This window comes from Pogonomyrmex barbatus, unplaced genomic scaffold (genome assembly GCF_055798465.1).
Source record: "Pogonomyrmex barbatus isolate J1 unplaced genomic scaffold, ASM5579846v1 scaffold19, whole genome shotgun sequence".
NCBI lineage: Eukaryota > Metazoa > Arthropoda > Insecta > Hymenoptera > Formicidae > Pogonomyrmex > Pogonomyrmex barbatus.
Genome location: NW_028297115.1, coordinates 803225 through 824172, shown reverse-complemented (window position 1 = coordinate 824172; position 20948 = coordinate 803225). Strand labels below are relative to the sequence as shown.

The following is a 20948-nucleotide window of genomic DNA, read 5'->3' as shown; positions in this document are numbered from 1 at the left end:
AAATTTCATTTTCTACTTTACGTGTATTTAAAACATGTTAGAGGCTTTTATGCAATAGGATAACCACGACATAATAAACGTGACGTAGCCAATCTTCTTTTCCATTTCCAGAAAGACATTATTTTGTTTAAAATGATCTTTCTTTCAGATATTTTCTTATTTCTAACAATTTCTTTTATCTCAATTTCTTCTGTCTTCTTATTTCTAACAATTTCTTCTATCTCTAACAATTAAACTAGTACATTTTCAAAATATGCGATAGGAACTTTGTGAATAGCCCATAAATATATAATTTTTACAATAAATTCAAGATAAAATTTTCTTTTCCTATAGCATTTAAAATTTATTTGACCGAAATAACATCAACATTAATCTTCATTTCGCGATTTATTCGAAAGATATTTTTAAAATTTTTAATATAATACAAATAGAAATTTCAACTGTTCGAAAGATAAATTAGAGTAGCTTTTAAATTTTATAAAAACATAAAAAACATACTTTCTTTACTTCACATACGAAATTCAACATAAAATTTATCTTATTGGTCTTATTTTTAATAAAATTAATCTAGAACGAATTTCTCTCGACATCATCAGTTATATCACCAATCTGCTCGACTCTCCCCCTCGCCCCTTCCGCCGCTTTTGACGACAGTTACAGGAAGGTGGTGCCATCTAGAACCGTCGGAAGCGGGGGAAACTGGGGGACTGCAACGGTCGGGAATGCCGATGATGCGCGCTCAGGCGCTCACGGGTTCAGTGCTAGTGCTCGATGCGAGGCGAGTGCGCGCGACGATACGGCACGAGTGCTCCGAGTGCTCGCGCTGGTACGTTGGCTTGTTTTCGTTGATCGTCGTGGATAAGCGATTCTCGCGATTACTCGTGACACGATTCGGGGGTTGATCGCGCGCGGTGAGAGAACGGATAAAATACACGCGCTTTGACACCCCGCAGAATCGAATATCCGATACGAGGGATATTGCGAGAGGGAAGAAAATATATTTTAGTTGTGACCTGCGGAGAGACTGTGGGAGACGACGCTGGCTGGATCTACACGGGGGTGGTGACGAGGGCTCGCGGAAGCGCGGGTGAAAAAACGGAGAAACGGTGCGGCGTTCCGGGGTGGCAGCAGCGGGGTGGCTCGCGGTGGTGGCCAACCCGCGGATAAAGGGCGAGGGAAATGGGCCGCTCCGCGTTTGATACGTGATACGAGGTGCGTGAGCGCGCGCGCGCGCGCGCTCTCTCTCTCTCTCTCTCTCTCTCCCTTCTGTGGAGCAGCCCCGCGCGTATGTATGTGGCGTGCGTGCGTGTGTCGTCGTCGGCCTCCTCGTCCTCCCCGTTGTTGTCGCCGTCGTGCCGAGTCGCGAGTTTGTGTGCCATCCGAATACGCGTGTGCGTTGCGTAAATGAAAAAGGAAGAACGGGGACGGCCGCTCGTTACTCCAAAATTGCTGAAGCGAATGTCGTTGTGGTGGTCGTCGTCGTTGTCGTCGTCGTCGTCGTCGCCGCCGCCGCCGCCGTCGTTGCCCAAACGCGCGACTCGACGTTGATATCGAAAGCAAAAAGGTAGTTCTGTTCTGCGTAAAAATGCGACGCAACATGACGAAGGGTGGTGTCGTCGCGACGACGACGACGACGACGACGACGACGACGACGACGACAACGGCAGCGACGACGATGTCGTTGACGACGTTATTGTGGACAACATCGTCGATAATATCGTCGACAGTATCGCCAGCCACATCGTCATCGTCATCGTCAACATCGACATCGAGAATGATAACGTTGACGATGAACACAACTACCCCGTTCCGTCGCCTGCTCGCGGCAACAATATTGCTATTGTTGCTGATATCAACGCATCCTGACCCGGCCGCAGCCGCCTGCCGGTGGACCAACGAGGCTGGCAATGACACCCGTTCAGCGGACTGCGCTCTTCGCGTATTGGACCCTACGGCGATCGTCACCCTGGCGCCGTCCCTTGACGGCGCGCTCAAATTACGAATCCGCTGTAGTGACGTACACCACTTCGAGAGCAGTTTGAACGCGCAGAGTTGGCAACGCCTGGCCGGCCTGCACGAACTCCACGTGCACGGCTGCAAAGTATTGCGTATTCCGGAGGATGCGTTTCTGCCGCTGCCGGATCTCAAGCGGCTTGTCGTGCAGACGTTCAACGCTGCCTGGGGTGCCGCCAGATATCTGGAATTTGCGCCAAGCTCCCTTCGGGGTCTTCGCGAACTTCATACCCTGGAAATCGTTGAGAGCAACGTTTTGGCATTACCCCCCAAACTGCTCTGCGAACTCGACAACCTGCAGACTCTTAACCTTACCGGGAACCGTATCCACGACGTTGATGATATCGGTTTGACGGTGCGTGCTGACGTCAACGGAGAATCTTGTCGCGCCGACATCCGAATCTTAGACCTATCGCGCAACCAATTAAGACAATTGCTTGATGACGGACCGTTAGTGAGTCTGCGACAGCTGCAGGAGTTACACCTGCAACGCAATGTGATCACCGAGATTGGCAAGAACGCTCTACACGGACTCACCGTCCTGCGCATATTTAATGCCAGTCACAATGCTCTGGATTCGTTGCCCGAGGACTTGTTCAAAACCACGCGCGACCTGCGAGAAATACACCTGGCGCACAATGGCCTACGTGATCTCCCGGAGGGCGTGTTCACCCACTTAGAACAGCTGCTGGTGCTGAATCTCGCCAACAATCGCCTTGGCAGCGATCGCGTCAACGAGACCACCTTCCTTGGTCTCATTCGTCTGATCGTGCTCGATCTCTCATACAATCAGCTGACATATATCGATGCCCGCATGTTCAAGGACTTGTTCTTCCTGCAGATCCTCGACCTACGCAATAACTCGATCGATCGTATCGAGAGTAATGCCTTCCTGCCGTTGTACAATCTCCATACGCTCGAGTTATCCGACAACAAGCTTCATACCATAGGTGTGCAGCTCTTTAACGGCCTGTTTGTCTTAAATCGTCTGACTATGTCTGGGAACTCGATTTCAAGCATCGACACCATGGCGTTTCGCAACTGTTCCGATCTCAAAGAATTGGATCTTAGTGGCAACGAACTCACCGCCGTACCGGACGCGTTGCGCGACCTCGCCTTCCTCAAGACTCTCGATCTAGGCGAGAACCGGATCAGCGAGTTTCACAATGGCTCCTTCCGCAATCTCCATCAGCTCACCGGTTTACGTCTAATTGGCAACGACATTGGCAATCTAACACAAGGTATGCTCTGGGATTTACCAAATCTACAGATTCTTAATTTGGCCCGGAATAAAGTGCAACATGTGGAAAGGCAAGCGTTTGAGCGTAATATCAAGTTAGAGGCTATTCGTCTTGATGGCAATTTTCTATCGGACATCAACGGTGTATTCACCAGTATCACCAGCCTCTTGCTGCTAAACTTATCGGAAAACCACATAGAATGGTTCGATTACGCCTTCATACCTATTAATCTCAAGTGGCTCGACATCCACGGCAACTTCATCGAAAGCCTCGGAAATTATTACAAAATTCGTGACTCTAAAGTGAAGACTCTGGACGCTAGTCATAATCGCATCACCGAGCTCTCTCCGTTGTCCGTGCCGGACAGTGTGGAACTATTATTCATCAATAACAACTATATCAGTACCGTACGACCGAACACGTTCGCCGACAAAGTGAATCTCACTCGCGTCGACATGTACGCGAACATGATTGAGATGATGGAGTTGACGTCGTTGCTATTGACCAAGGTGCCAGAAAACAAACCCCTACCGGAATTCTACATCGGTGGGAACCCCTTCAATTGCAATTGCTCGATGGATTGGCTACCGGCCATCAATAATCAGACTTCGACAAGGGAGTATCCACGCGTCATGGACCTCGATAATGCCATGTGCCGTACTTCCGGACCGCGGGGAGTTGCCATCGTCCCAGCCTCGACTGCACGTTCGGAACAGTTTCTCTGTCGCTACGAGGCGCATTGTTTTGCTCTCTGCCACTGTTGCGATTTTGATGCTTGCGATTGCGAGATGACCTGTCCGGCTGGCTGTAAGTGCTACAACGATCGTACATGGAACACAAACGCAGTCGATTGTTCGGGTCTCGGAGTCGAAGAGATTCCACGTAGAATACCGATGGACGCCACCGAGGTCTACTTGGACGGCAACGTGCTGCGGGAGCTACAAAATCACGTGTTTATTGGTCGTAAAAACATGCGTGTATTATACGTGAACGCCAGTGGTATTGAATCTATCCAAAATCGCACCTTTAACGGCCTCAACAACTTGCAAATTTTGCATCTCGAAGACAATCGGATACGTGAGCTCAAAGGGTTCGAGTTCGAGCGATTGTCGCATCTGCGTGAACTCTACTTACAGAACAACATGATTGGTTTCATCGGCAATTTGACGTTTCTGCCGCTACGATCGCTTGAAATCCTTAGGTTGCACGGCAACCGGTTAGTGACTTTCCCAGTGTGGCAAGTCACTTTAAATGCCCGATTAGTTGAACTATCGCTCGGTGGCAACCCATGGTCCTGTCGTTGCAAATTTCTACAGGAGCTATCCTCCTGGGTGTCGGATAACGCGCACAAGGTCATTGACGCCGGTGATGTATGGTGTTATTACGGTGGCGATGCCAGGCCTTCCTACCGGCGTCGTTTGAACGTCAACGAGACCGCCTGCTCGGACTATTTCGCTCAAGGCGGCGTCATCGAAAGTATTATGGTATCAGACTATCTGCCGTTGGTGGCTGCTACTCTCTCGGCTATTATCGTTCTCCTGGTGATCATAGTGCTCGCGTTCGTGTTCCGCGAACCGGTCGGTGCCTGGGCCTATTCCAAGTATGGATTGCGATTCTTGCGTACAAAATCTGGTAAGGCCGCGACATCAGCAAGCATGGGCCCCACGGCCGCGATGACCGCAGGCTGCTGCGACGCCGATCGTGATCGTCTCTATGATTGTTACGTGTGCTATAGTCCGAACGACGAGGACTTTGTTTTGCACTCATTGGCGGTCGAGCTGGAGCACGGCGCGACCGGTCTGAGACTCTGCCTCCATCATCGGGATTTGCCTTGCATATTGCGCGCCTCCGCACCCGCGCCGGCTGTCCTCGAAGCGGTGGACGCGTCTCGACGCGTGCTAATCGTACTTACTCGTGATTTCCTTCAAACCGAGTGGTCGCGCTTTGAGTTTCGCGCGGCATTGCACGAGGCATTACGCGGCCGTGCCTCTCAGCTGATCGTCATCCAAGCCGGCCACGTTGGCATCGAAGTCGAACGGGATCCCGAGCTGCGGCCCTATTTGAGAACGGCGGCGCTTATACTCACGTGGGGTGAGAAGAGGTTTTGGGAACGATTGAGATACGCCATACCGTCGTCCACAACTACCGCGATTATCGCTACCAATACTACGACTACCACCACTGCCGTTGGTGACGTGTCTGTCGAGAGTAAATCCTCGCCGCTGGTCTATAAGCGCAACATCAACACCTATACGTTGGACGGCGGTGTTGGCAGTCTTGAGAAAACCGGGGTATCAACGCTGCGTGGCGGCCAACGCGCCGCGCTCTTCAAGGACGCTTCATCGGCGCTAATGTTGCAACACGCACCGCCTGCCTACTCGTGCGGCGGCGGTGCCCCGCTTTCCCCCATGCTGCCGCAGCAACATCAGCAGCAGCAGCAGCAGCAGCCGCCGCAACCGCCGCCGCCATCGTCGTCGCCGGCGCAGCCCAGGTTAACCGTCAATCATGCCTACCGGGACGCAATGCCGGTCGGTAATCTCGTCATGACCACCGCCGCCGCCAACACCGCCAACTGCGAGGACCACAGGAGACCACTGTCCGAACACATCTACTCGTCCATTGACTCGGACTACTCGACTCTCGAGAGAACCGCCTGGAGGCAACAGCAACCACCGCCACCGCCTCCCCCGCCTACCTCTGGACAGGCCTATCTAGTTTAGCTCCCTGCTGCCGACCCTGCTGTTGCCGCGTACTCACGGGATCGAGGAAGGCGGGATCGCGACTCAACTGCGATAGCGATGAGCGTTGGTAGCTCATTTTCGAAAGGTTGTGCTAGATCTCGTGCTCGTCCACGTGACGTACGCTCGACGACTTCGATAGACTGCGATTTCTCGACGACGTTGCGCACGTGCCGAGCCACGAACCTCCGCGAAACACGTGTACATAGTTTAGAGACGTCGTGGCGAAGGACGAGAGACGGAACGTTCGCATATCATAATTGTTTCTGGAGACTTTGGGGATGTCTGTTGCAATAATGAGTCGCTGATTTTTTTTTTTTTGCTCAATGAGAATTGCGATTTTTTTTTTCTATTGCCAGAATGTGATTGACGTTCCTTCTTTCCCTTCTTATTTCTGCTTTTTGTCCCTTTTTTCTTTAATTATTTCTCTGCCCGTCTTCCCTCGCTTTGCTCGACGTAATAAAACTTTCGGCCTATCTTGAGAGTCGTGTACGCGACTCTGTGTAATTATAAATTTCTGAATATCTCATGAATATACACTTCGGGTACAAAGTGTCCCAAGACTCGTTTATATATTAAATTCATTTCTCGTTAACAAAAAATGTATTAACAAAACTTTTTCAATAATACTTTTACACAATAATTCATTAACTATATTATGGAAATTCTTTAAGGCAAGCTGCATTTAAAATCAAATATTAAAAAATTTACTACTTACTTGCTTATATACTCGACTTGAGATAGATACAAGAATCAATTATTATTATTATTATTAAATCAAAGATTCCGAGATTCTCTGTGAACCTCTGTAAACCCCATTTTATTAGGTAACTTTTTAGCGAACGCGCCCAAAGATCTCAAAGTTCGCGCAATCGTGCGCAAATCGGGCCGTCCCTTTCGCGGCGGCAATTTTACGCTGTAAATATTTACTACTTACGACGAATCTGTAAATAACGCTCTTTATCACGTGTACGTATGTACATTGTACATAAACATATATGTAATCGACACGCGTCGCATTTCGACACGTCCTCGCCGCGTCTTAGGATTATGATGCTAGCTTCGATTCTGAAATTCTCGACTAGGTAGATGATTTTTTGTAATTTTATATGTCCGCAAGAGAGAAAGAACAAGAGTGAGAAAACGTGAACAGAGAAAGAGAGCGAGAGAGAGAGAGTGTGTGTGTGTGTGTGTGTGTGTGTGTGTGTGCGTGTGCGTGTGTGCGCGCGCGCGCGCGCGCGCGCGCGCGCGTGTATGTATGGAGAAGAGATGATTGTACGATATGTAAATATGTATATTGAGTATACACTCTTTATCGCCGCGCCTCGTGTAAGATACAGTTCACCGTGTGGAAGAGAGGGCAAGCATTGAAGAGTGAGAGAAACAAAAGCGTAAGGCATGCAACCGCGCGATCCGGCGAGAAGCAAGCCGCTCTGCGAGCGTCTGCGCATGTGTCGTGAGACTTAACTGTAATACCTTTGATTTATTTAAATCATGTGAATAAATTTATAAAATACGTTATTACTCATCTTCGCAATATAATCACGCCTTGATATCTTAATTCCGATGGCGATGCGTATTCGAGATGCCTATTTCGGAAAAAATACAATTCATCACGGAATTAATTCACAAGTCCATATTCTGCAAATGTTATTCAATACGTTCTAACGTATATATTATACGCGATGTTATAATATTTATATATTTTATAAGCGTTCCATTTCTACGGACAAAGAGAACGCACATGATGTGTGGGGGATTGATACATTTTTAATTCACCATTGAAACAGTAATGTTGTTTGCCACAAAATTGTCCACAGCAATTTCTTATTTGTGACACGCGCCAATATTAAATTAATATACATAGAATAGAAAAGAAAGTGGTAAAAAACAATTTAATTACGCATGCGTACCCATACACAGTCATAACGTGAAATAATATAATATTTTTCTCCCATACAGTGTACTTATTCGATACACGACAGATATTAAACTGTTCCGTTTCGAATTATAGGATTTCCGAAATGGGCTTTCCTTGGAGGGTTGCATACCGCAAAATTATAAGTACAGTTTCCGCAGCGAGCTTACGCACGAGGACACGAGGAAGCACGTGTTTTTCTCGAATATGGGAAAGGAGGGGTGGGGGGTCTCTTTCTTTCCTTTATAGGCGCAAGTTGGAGGAGTTGTTTTTCCCCGCGAACCGAGTTGCGGCGAAATTCGGATCGATCGAGAGAAAAAGAGAGGAGAGAGAGTGAGAGAGTGAGAGAGAGAGAGAGAGAGAGAAAACTTATTTCCATATGGTAATTTCGCGCTACGATTGGTTAAAATATTCGCGCAAATGCATTATCCGAGCGTGAGGAGCGGGAGAGGGAGCAGTGGAGCGAGCGAGCAATATGTGTGCAACCGTGTTGTTTCCCACACAGCTCCAGTTCTCTCTCTCTCTCTCTCTCTCTCTCTCTCTCTCTCTCCCTCAGTTGTTACCTATATATCGCGGCGCACGGCCGTGTGCCAGCAGCTATATAGACCGCGAACGGAACATTGATCCTAGTCAGCGGCGCCGCGCACTCACTGCACACCATCTGCACACTTACATTATTAATGCGCCTACGACCGCCACCGCACCGCGGCCCGCGCGGAGACGACGTACGTTTCTGTTGTTTTGCGAAATCTTTCCGATCTGATCGAGTGTAAACACTGAGAATATCAGTCGCGAGCGCTGCGACTTTGAGCGCTGCGCGACGATTCGCGATTTTCTACAGTTTCCAAGCTCGAAATCAACCCTGAATTTTGAAGCGGGATACTTTTTGGTCTATTCGGGATTTCCCTTCGGAGGATCTTCGAGACGAATTTTTTTCGCGAATGTTCAATGTTCTCCAGACGAGATTCCAGGCATGACACAGAGTTCTTAAAGTTATAAGAATTCAATCGGAATAATTAATGCTGAGCGAATGATTTAAACTTGAAGGATCTAAACAACAAAAGGCATTTTGTTCTTCGGTCGGACTTCAAATGGAGTTTACTTCAATTTTTCTTTTGACTTTGCGTTTGCTCGGAAAGTTTGGATCTTGGCGATGACAAATAAATATTAAATACAGAGTTAACAGAATTTCTTAATTAATATATAATTACAAAAACGTATAAAATTTTGAACGAAGTTTCTTATCTATGGCCTATGAAATGAAAAAATTAAATGAAAAAATTAATTAATTAGTCACCGGCGTATGTAATTCTATATATAACGGCAAAGTTTATAACTGGCAAATTAATATTAGGTCGACGATCCGCTATGTCGACCAACAAAAAATATCAAATTTATTTATTTCACACACATATATCGATCGTTAATTTTTCAAATGAAAGATAATCTTTCTGCGCCGGAGAAAGGATTGATTGTTGAAAAAAAAAAAAATATATCAACGTTGAGTGATATATTTAACATATAACATTGAATAGCAAAATTTCTTTATCCACGCGCATAATTATCATTTAAGACTTTTGTGTTGATGCAAATATCATTATAATTGTTGTTATGGAGTTATGTCACGCAAGGGGCTGAAAAACGGGGCTTGCATATGATACTTTAAAGAAATATGGTCTTTCCTCTCCGCGGGTCTGTCTCTCTCTCTCTCTCTCCGTATTCTAGCGCAAGTGGCCGCACTCGGAAACCAGTTTGCCCGCCTTGCTATGGAATGTAAGGACGGCTGTAATTATTTGCAGCGCGTAGAGCCGCTGGCCGCCGCGATCGGATCTAGGCTCTGTAGAATCGCCGCTATGATCCCGCGATCTCCTTGCGGTATATATCTCGATTTCTATCCGACGGCCGCGCCGTCATCTCCCGCGATAGGCCCCCCATTGTATCCCGACCAACGCCCGCTCGCCCCCTTTTCCCCGTTATTATCAGATCCGCGTCGTGGAACAGAAATCCACATAATTCGCGCATAGTTCGCAAGCGCCTCGCGCCCCAACGCTTCACGACTAAGTTAAAATTATTTTCCAGCCCGGAATTTGTCTCTCGGAGAGCCGCTTCCGGGGATGCTTGCTGTCCTTCAATTACTCGTGCGTCAGTATATCCGGTGCGTCAAAAATGAAAAAGCGCGCATACGCGATATTCGTCAAGTTATTGTGCCGATGATGTTTTCCATTTCTCTATACGTTCACGTGATACATTCGTTTCTATGCCGAGTTAAAAATATGGATACAATATTCATCGTATTCATTACCATGGCAATAAAATCTTACTACGTTGCGTAATAAGATGTCTTTAGAAACAATTGTTCAATCATCAGAGAGAAGATAAGAATATTATTAAAAGAATATTATTTCCAAACGAATTTCCTAAATCACGTTAAAATTGTGATCAGCATTCCCTTTTTTTCGCAAAGAATCGAAAAATCGGTTTTTGAAAAATTTAAAAAGATTTTTTGCATATTTTCTCGATATCTAGCGTTCGTTTTGCGAAACGATAATTGTGCAAATATCGTAGTGTGGATTTGACTTAAAGCGGGAGAAGGAGAACTCGCGATAATACACTCGAGCGTCCTCGAGATTCGCGAGAGCACCTTTCACCGGGCATTCGAGAAAGGGTGGGTGCCACGCGTCGGCGTCAAGTTCGTTATTTGAGTCTGTGTTTCTTGCGAAACACTATTTAGAGCTCCGTAAAGTGCTCGCCGGCCTTGACGAACGGCCGATTTCAGGTGGCGTAATCGCCAATATCGGCCTCGTCTCGGCTCAAGAAGATGCCACCTGTCCTTTGACGAAGAGATTATTGAACTTGAATCAAACTTGATTCCTCTCTTAAACTTCTTCATTTCGCCCATTTGAAATTTATAATCGCATCTCATGCTCCGCACATCGGGCTTTGAGTTTTATTACTTATACTTATATATAAGTTATACGGGGATAATGGAAAAAAAGAAATCATAATTGTACTTTTATTTATGGTTATGCTTAAGCTGTCGCTTAATGCGAATACCAAGGAGGATACCTCTTAACGTAACGAAATATCACGCGATAATGTTTCCCGTTTAAACAAGCTTAATAGTTAACAGTGGTTTACGTTCGCGACAGTTATACAGTATTATACAGGATGTCGTGGGTGGGAAGACAGTTAACGCCGCGAGTACACGAACGTAGTGGCAGGCAAAGCGTGAGTCGTCGTGCAACAACCTCGGCTCACTCCTCTCCTATCAGTCCCGTCCCGTTGAAGGAGGCAAACCGAGAACCGCCCGGTTCTACCTTTTTCGAACGGTTAATCGAAACGGCGACTAAGCAAGTGTCTCGACGCGTCTCGGCCATGTAAACCGAGCGTTCCAGAACCGTGCTCGACGATAACGGTTCGAGATAGCCGAATTCATTTTCGATTCCCTCGCCGGCTATACCTCTGCCGCTACACCTCGCACCAGGCCACCGATCGGCAAGAGATCTGGTCCCGATTTTCTCAAGGTGCGCCGCGCTGCTGCGCTGCGCCGACTAAGTCGTTTTTACGAGCGCGCCCCGCTCTCACTAAAGCCGGCTGAAGCAAAAGGGCGAAAAAGGAAAAGGCAAGGAAAGGGGGCAGGTTTTAAAAAAAAACTTTACCTACCTATCTATCTACCTACCTACCTACCTACCTACCTGATGAGGACGCACGCGCGCGAGCGCGAGCGCGCGTGTTAAAATCCTCGTCTGTTCTTAACACGCTCGAATAAACGACGAGGGCCTCCGCTCGTTCGTTCGTTCGCTCGCTCGCTCGCTCGCGTGTAACGCGCCGCGGCGACTCGGCAAACTGATATACATATGTATATACATTTATATACGTCTACACACATGTACGTCGTTTTCCCGTGGCGAAGCGAAGTCGAGCGAGATATCGTTGGCGGGTTTTGTGACTTGCGTGACGACTGCCATGTTTGCAGAGAGAGAACTTTAGCGCGCGACTCGTTGCCCCGCGTGCCCCCCGTTCTCGTGATACCTTCCCCTCTCCTCTTTCCTGCCCCCCCCCCTCCCCAACCCCCTCCCGTGTTTCTCCCACCTGCGCCATCGCGTTGGCTCGCCCCGCACGCATGCAACGTAGTCGCCCTCCCGTACCCTCCCTCCCCCAACCGCTTTTTCCGCCCTTGCACGCCGTGCACACGTCAAGTTGCATCCCCCTTTTACCTTCCCTCCCCCGCTTCGCGCACCCGCACTCGCGTCCGCTTAAATGTGTACCACCGGTAAACCCAGTAATTTTGCGAAAACTGCCACCATCGTCGTCACTGTCGCGGCCTTGTTTCTCTCTCTCTCTCTCTCTCCCTCTCCCTCCGCCCTTTTCCTCTTCCATCTCTCTCGTTTTCCCATAATAAATTTGCCTCTCTTTGTCGATCTGACCGTCGATCTTTCCCTCGCCCTTTCTCCCGTTCGCCCTTTTAACGATACCACGAACTGCTACGACACACCGTTACGGGGCTACCCCGAGGCGGACAGAACGCGCACACCACGTGTCTGCACGCGATTCCTATCTTGCACGCTTCCCTCGGCGTCGGTGTCGGCATCGGTGGCGACTTCGGCAAGAGATTTTTAAGGGTGTCCGTCTTTGCTAAAAACCACGAAGAGCGTGACCTCGACGCGACGTTCGTCCTTTCGCTTCTCCAGTTCTGTTAAAGGATTATCGTCCACCTTTATTCCCGATAACGCCTTGGTTGCGCGCGAATATCTTATCGCGAGAACGTACTCTCTCAAGTCCTCCCCCGGTAAACACTCGATTGCACGGAAGGCGTGCTTCTCGTATGTCTTCGTTCGCTTGCTCGCTCGTACGTGGCCATCGTCGATGGCCCTTTACAATTAATCAGTCGTGCGAACCACGTCCGGATAAGAACCACGAACGCAACGTATACAGACGTACACAGACGTAAGGGATCGTTGCAAGCCAATGGCGAGCGTTTTTCTTCAGGAGAGGAAAGAGAAATTGGACGAAAAAAATGTATGCTGATTTTTAACGTAATAATTTGTTGTCAAATCGATGCGACGAATTTTGCAAAGCGAATTTTGCATCTCGGCATCACGCGTTTTTAATTTATTCTAGTCAAACTTTCATCTCCCCAGCTGGAGTTCGACGCGCCAGAGCGGAAACTTTCTTCCCCATTTCGATTATCGCAGCTTTGAGTCGCGGCCTTCGCACTTGAAAATTAAGAGTAAATTAATATAAATAAAACGATTTCGCACCTCCAACTTTCGCATTTCTTGAGCATTTATATATCATATGTATTATGCAATTTTTTTGGGAACGTATATATCTTCCATTTGCGTTTCGCCAATGATCATATCGATATCGAATTTACAATGAGCTAAAAAATGAGGAATTTACTTAAATTCCAGTAGAACAATTACGCGCTTTTCGCGGGTACCTACCTATCAATATTGTATACATCTCATATATATATATATATATATATATATATATAAAATATAATTTATTTATGTAAAACATATATGCACATATATACATATATATATATATATTTTATTTATCTCTACTGACTGGATATCAGATATGCACTGAATTCGAAGTAAGGGAATTCCCTTAAATGCCCTTAAAAGAATTTCCGCAATGCACCCTTTCCTCTTCCCTCCTCCCTACCTACCGACCACCGTCATAGAAACTCCTCGTCGCGGCGCCCATGTTCCGTATATAGTTGGGCGAACGAGGCGGCGATCTAAACTGGAAGGTTCCGCGCTGCGTGACCTGTCACCGTGAGCGTTGCTAGATTTATACGCGGACGCTAACTTGTCGCATATTTACCCCCTCATCGAGTTGTTGCCCCGCGCCCCTTCCGTCACAACCCTGCCAGCCTGCCTCACGAGCCTGTCTATCCGAGACCCCTCCGAGTCCTACGAGCGCCTCGCCTCTCTTTCACCTCGTTCTCAGTGCGAAATTTGCCTAATATACAAGGAGGAAACAAGTACTCTATTTACTCGGATATATGTATCATACAAATATGCTCCAAACCCGCATTTAAACGTTTGCGGTCTCCTTTTCATCAGAAAGAAGCTTGGAACCATAAAGTAACCATGCGACGATCTCGAAATGAATGAAGTTAAACGGATGTTCACGAGCAATCAGGAAGAACACGGATCCAACAGATCGTTTCTATTGTTCGCTGCTTCTTTTCTTCCTTTAGCTTAGCCGCACGGGAAAGAGACTAACGAGTTCTCTCTCTTTTTTGTTATTTTCATCCCTTTGGCCGGCCGAGCTGTCCCACTGTGTAGCTCTATCGCCCCTCCGGTGGACACAAGGCCGACACAATGCGGGGACAGACGGACCACCGCCGGATTCAGATACCGACTGTCACATGCCGACGATGACTTTTTTTTTTTTCTTTTGCCAGCCGGTTTCTTTCGCGCTCAACTGCGCTGCCGGAGTAGGCGCACGCTTGTAACACGGTCAGGTAAGCCGACCCAGCATCGACCACCCGTACAGGGTGTCCCGTAAGATTTTCACCGTCGGAAACTCTGTGGGCACACCTTGTCATCCGCAAAGTCATCCCCTACGGAAATACAAACGATGAGAAACGATCTATAAACGATTTATATATCGTCTTCCTTTTTCTTAAAACGCGCTAGAATACAACGTACAAAACTTTTTCTCTTTCGGATTTTTCTATTCTATAAAAATATTTGTTATATCCTTTCGATAGATTTCTTATGTGCGGATGTGACAATTGCAATTTTATTTTTAAAAAATGCATTTTTTAAAGACGTGTGTAGTAAAGCTTATTAGCGTTTAAATCCACTTCAATTCTATAACGAGGAGTAAAGCTCATAAAAATATTTTCTTGCATGGGAATATCTTTAATAACGTTGTTAAATAATGGACTGAACAAAAACGGATTTTAATTATCATTTAATTACTGTATTATCATATTTCCAAAATAAGGAATTTAGAAAAAAAAGTTTAAGTAGAATTTGACTCTCCTGCATCGTGAGTATATTCAAGAACGCGTTTCGATGACTCGAGATATGAATCTCACGAAATACCCAGTACGTTCTACAAGCTCCAGGAGCCGTTCGACGAAGAGATCAAACGGCAAATCTATCGTCCCTTTGTAGCGGTAGGGTCTGTCCGACTCGGGACAATAAATATCCCCATCGATCGGGCAAGGGGGAAATGGGGGAAAGACATCGTGTCAGATAACGAGATATTGTTACTTGTTAGAGGGCCGTATTTGAAAATAGGCGGGGAAACGGGAGACCTAACACATCTCGGGGAATTATGTAAATGGAATCTTGTAAAACCAAACTCTCCACGGGTTTCTCGCTCACTCCGGGGCTATCCCTCCCCCCTTCCTCCCACCCTCTTTCCATCCCCCGTCCTTCCGGTGGATAAAGTTCCGGCGTTAATGTCGCGGAAGCTCGCGGAAGTCGAGCGGCGGATTCGTCCGAGACGCATCGACTTTCATCCGAACTTTAGTTTTCGCGTGGAATCCGCGAAATTATAATTCCACGAAGTGTTTGTTCCGCGACATGGAATTTTCCCGTTTTCCCTCTCGCGAGCGCGGAACAGGGATTTGTCGCCGTGTCCGCCTCTGCGCGTGCGACATCTTATTTTCACTCGGGCGATTTTTCATAACACCGTCAATTTTTCATTGTCGTCTATTTTAAAAACTGTCCGCCGCCCTCGTGCCACACGCGCGACAATCAAAAGGGACAAATCTGAAAACTTTCGGAACTTGCACGCTTTTTCGGAAGGCCGCTCATAAAAATGCCGCCTTATCGTTTCTCCGGGGCACTTCAACGCGGATAATATACGACGGTGAAACGTAACGTGACACTCGTGTGTCTCATCATTCTTCTATGTTCCTGCGTTCAAATAAGATCGCTTACGTGCGCACTTTCTTCCTTTTTATCACGCGAAATGCGCGATGGTTCGCTTCTTCTGCTGTCGTATGCAAACGCATTGGAATTTCTCGTCTTCCGAGACCATTTCCGCGCCGATTCAGATATGAAACCGGAGAAATTGGAAACGCGAATTCGAATTGAACACGCGACAATTTTATTTATTAAAACTCTTTCGGCGCGAAGCTGAAAACGTACGTAGATCGTGCTGCCGATGACACGAAATGAGTGTCAGAAAGTAGTCACAGAGGAAAATAATATTCAGGTTGTTACGTTTAATCGCGAGCGGGCTTTGTTAACGTCCAGCGCAGATAATTTTTTTGTCTCCGGCTATAATGTTTCGATTTTCAGTTTTAATTTTTTAATTACCACCCCCTCGCCCCCTTCTATCGATAAATCGCAACGTTATACAGAAGTGATATTTTAAATTTACGGATATCTCGTTAAATAATATAAAAAAAAAATGTGTGTGTTTCACCGCTCGCGGCTAGAGCTGTTTGCTCGACGAGAAACATGCCGGATACAGTCGTGCTTTCGCAATGATATTTGCAAATCTACGAAACGACACCGCGCTATTTCAGCTGACGGCTTCGCTGATCGATATCACGAATTACAATAAAAACCGCTCGTCGTGGAAGTGACCTAAGCGTCACTTCGCTATCGATGAAAATTTTCTGAGTCACTTCTGAGTCGGACAGACTCAGGGGACAGGGGATGGCGGAGAAAGGGAGAAAGGGGCTTACGACATGAGGGACAAGGGACAAGCGAAGGGGCGCCCGAAGGGACGAAACAAGGCGATTCGGGCATCGACGGGGAATACCCTTCGGAGGGGATACTTTTGCTTCTCGGTCGGGTTGATGTCGTGACAAAAAAAAAAAGGAAAAAAAGAACGAGAAGAAGAAGGAGAAGAGATAGACTCTCCGAGTCCTCCGAGTCTCGGCTACCATTCTCGTCTTCCTCGTTGTCATCGTCGTCGTCGTCGTCGTCATCGTTCGATCCGACGATATGTATCTTCTCGCGGGATGTATGTATGTGTGCGCGATCCACACACACACACACACACACACACACACACACACACACACACACACACACACACACACACACACACACACACACACACACATGCGCGCGCATGGAACATCATCCGGACACACGTATAATACACATACACACACACATTTATACACAGTCACACATACGGAAATGTATACTCTATAGACAACGACGTAACTAGAAGAAAGATTTATCAAGTTTGTTGAATTTATACGACATTTGTATAATCTAGCGGGTTGAATTTTTCCTCGACGAGATATTTATTTCCTTCATACTCGCGACAGGAAAGAAACGCGCATATTCGCTAATTTATCACATCCTCGCTGTTTATTAATAACGTCAATTTTCGTTACCTTGCTTGTAATTACGGCGAGCTCGGAGCTTTCGGTATTGTGAACAACGCGGAAATGATTTCGTGACGGTAAAAAACGCCGTGGTCGCCCAGTACGGTTTAGTCTATCGTTAACGCCGTGGAAAATTAATACATCAGTTTAATATTAATTTGCGTCAACAGTGCAACAGTTGCGGGACGCGGCGTCCCGTCCCGAGGGGGGGAGGGGGAGGGATGCTCGGATGAAGGGACGCGTGCCTAATGCACGACCGAACGCTAGGCAGACGTGCACCCGCCTAGTTACGCCACTGCGTACGGCCGTACGTACGTTCATAGGCACGTACGTTCCGAGTTCACCTCGCTCGGGAACGCCGTGCTACGCTCCGCTCCGCTTCGCGCGTTTGGACGGTTGGCGCGCCACGCCGACAGGCGTAGGCTTTTCTCGGAGGTTAGATGCGCGTGATAATGCGATCCACGGCACATCGGTAGGATCCTCGCGGAAGGCTCGCGCGCGCGCGCGCGCGGCGAAATGGAGCGGTGCGAAAAGGAGCCTGGATGCGCGAGAGGAAGAGAGAAGGAGAGTGAGACGTAGCAGGGTGGAGAGCGAGACGTGACAGAAGGAAAAGCAAGAGAGTGGCCGGGAGAAGGAGGAGGATGAGGTCGTGCGACGTAGGCAACGTATCGGCGAGGGGAAGGGGGGGGGGAGGAGGTAGTTCGTGGGTATACACCCTACGATGGAGTAGGTATGCAAGAGTCCGCTCTCGCTCGGCTACGACTAGAATGGCGGGTGTGGTACGTGACTATGGTGCGCGCGATAGAAGGAGAAGGTCGAAAAGATGGGACCGCATGAGGGGAGCGGGCAAACGGGTAGGGAAACGCGGGGAGGGGTGAGCGGGAAAGGGTGGTGTAGAGCAAGAAGAGGGCTACCGGAGAGCCGCGAGAGGATGCGTCGGTTCCGTTATCGACCTGCAGCAGGGCGTGTCTCTTGCGCGCGCTCTCTTGCTCTCGTTCTCTCTCTTTCTCTCTCTCTCTCTCTCTCTCTCTCTCCCCCTCTTTCTCTTTCCTTCTCTCTCGCGTGCGCACGCGGTCGGACCTTCTGCCTTTCTCGTCGATTCTATCTTTCTCTCTCTTTCTCTGTCCCTTCTGCTGACCCCCTTCACGCGGCTTCTCTCGCTCACTCCCTTCGTTCCTTTCTCTGTCTCTCTTTTTGTATCTCTATCTCGTTCTCGCAATCAGCCTCGGCGAACGCGATCGCACGCGCCCTACTCCCTTTTCCTTCCTTCCTATCTCTCTCTCTCTCTCTCTCTCTCTCTCTCTCTCTCTCTCTCTCTCTCTCTCTCTCTCTCTCTCTTGCTTTCTTCCTCTCTTCCCCTTGTTAATTCGCTCGCGGCTATTTCGCCTGCCGTCCTCGTCGCGCAGGAGCGAGTCGAACCGATTATGAGTCCCCGAGCGTCGTGGCTCGAACTCTTCGACCCAATCCCGGCCGCCGGCGTACCGCGCCGCACCACCGTCTCTTGACTTCTCGGTCGCACGGCACGCTCTCGGACCCTTGGTTATTGGCATTATTATTATTATTATTATTTGCACCTTACCGCGCGCGTACGTCCAACACGCGCGTTATGATCGACCGACCGACCGACCGACCGACCGACCGACCAATCAACCAACCGTCCGGTCACAGCCGACCGGCGACAAGACGCATGAAAAGGGGAGAACTCGAGGCGCTCGTTTGCTCCGTAATGAGTTTAACGAGTTTAAAGAAGTGAGTCACTGCCGGTTGTTGGCCGCCGTCTCGCGTCGTCCCTTGCGAGTCTTCCTCGGCAGACGGCCGGTCGAATAAAAAGACGCGCCGCGCCGCGCCGCGACTCGCGAATTCACGCGATTGCAAACGAGGATCGCGGAAAGGTGCATCCGTCTCGCGCGAAAGACTCCTTTGAATAGAACCATCGAGATAGAAAAAAAAACGTGCCACCGCGATTACAGCGGCGGACAATCGCAGGAAGGCGCGTAACGCGTAACTTTTCCATTGCCATTGTCATTGTCGCCGCGGAAGACGAGAAAGTGAAACCGGAGGAGGGCTGTTGTATTGTCGCGCAGGACGGAGCACGGGGAGCTGGGATCTTTCTCAAGCGAGAGGGTAATTGGTTGCGCAGTAATGCACTTGGGAATAATTCATATGCCGCGCGTGCACCGACCTCCGCCGAGTCCTCTCGAGTCCATCAAACATTAATATGTATAGTACCTCAGAGACACCTCGTTACCGTTATTGCCGTGGCCGATTAGATCGGCTAAAAAATAGATAAAGTGAAAATTCCCATCGCACTAGAGGATGCTCCGCTTATTTCGGATTAGCCAGATTGCCAACGATTCGCTTTCGCCGCTTTTCTTATTCTTATGTGGCAGGAATTGCACATATCGAAATAAAAACGCGCGGACTTTCACATTTGCCACAGGCGGTCCACTCGATTTCATAATTCCATGGGAATTTTAGAATACGTTTTTCCTTGCTTTCCCCTCTCGATGAATTCAGGCTAACGATAACGCGGCGTCGGGGAACCCTTGGATCTCGAGTAGGCTCTCTGTTTTATTCGAGCTTTCCGCGCGGCTGAGATACATAGGGGCGCATCGAGTGTAACAGTATCGGGAATTCCAGATTTGATTTCGAGAATGAGGATGTAATGGAACTGTTGATATCACAAAGGGAGGGGGGGGGGGGAGGGAGGAAGAGAAGCACCGTGTGTTCGCCCCGGCGACGAAAAGCTATCGTATCGAAGACGAACTGTGAGTACGAACGGTGATGTTACTCTCCTCGCGGATGAGGCGATCCGTCTTCTCTTTCCTGGGACATTATCGATCAACGGAAACGTATATTGTTCCCCCGAGGGGAACGGGAAGTCGGGCCCGGCGGTGGCCCGAAGTTACTGTTCCATTAGTCCGCAGCATCTTGCACGATACCCGAGCCTTATTGCGTTTCCATGAGTTCTTCGGCCATTAGCGTGTATCGTTGCCTCGATATTGTGCAACCCCGCAACCCCGTGCGATCTTGTTTGTAATACATATTTTCTTCAATCTTTTCATTTCCGCGGTACTACTTTCATATTTTCATTAGATTTTAACGTTTCCTATAAATATTTAAAACTGTTAGAACCTATTACCACCATACGTACCATATATTATATAATAAAAACCTATCGATAATATTTAATCTTTTTACCACTATATTTATTTATTTATACCTGGCTTAACATTTTATTGAGCGAGGAAAAATCTTAAAAGATAAATGACATTGGAAATGCTGCCGGAATTGACACACATAGACAAAGTTCTATGTAAAAGGGAAATATATATATATATAAAAACGACGGAATCTCGATACCTTAATATTTAACTGCTGAATTCCATTGGAATTAAATTTGTTAAAAAAAAAAAAAAAAAATACAATCGAATTTGAGAAATTAAATACAATTTAAAAGTTGGATATTGTCGACAAATTCGACGCGCACGTGCCTCTCGTATATTCGACTTGTTAATGTAAACCCTTCGATCGCCAGCAGCGAATGTTAGCCAAGCTCAGAATGAGTGTGGTAATACGTATGTAACGAGTTAACAGTTTCTCCGCACTTGGTTACTCGCTCGTCGGGCACAGGAATACACGCCGTATACAGAGCGCTTGATTTTCCACGGCATATTTTATGATGGCTACGCCTTGGATATGTGGAT

At 47.8% G+C, this 20948-nt stretch overlaps 1 protein-coding gene across 1 annotated transcript; it reads left to right on the top strand.

The window, feature by feature from the left end:
• The first annotated feature begins 684 nt into the window (after positions 1-684).
• Positions 685-20669, top strand: Toll-7 (Toll-like receptor 7). The gene has a single exon (XM_089075387.1). It carries the CDS (start codon positions 1586-1588, stop codon positions 5972-5974), a length of 4389 nt encoding a protein of 1462 aa, XP_088931513.1. The 5' UTR covers positions 685-1585; the 3' UTR covers positions 5975-20669.
• Positions 20670-20948: the final 279 nt, after the last annotated feature.

Coding starts and splice junctions, on each gene's coding strand:
- Toll-7 (XM_089075387.1), top strand. CDS start 1,586: ATGCGACGCAACATGACGAAGGGTGGTGTCGTCGCGACGACGACGACG.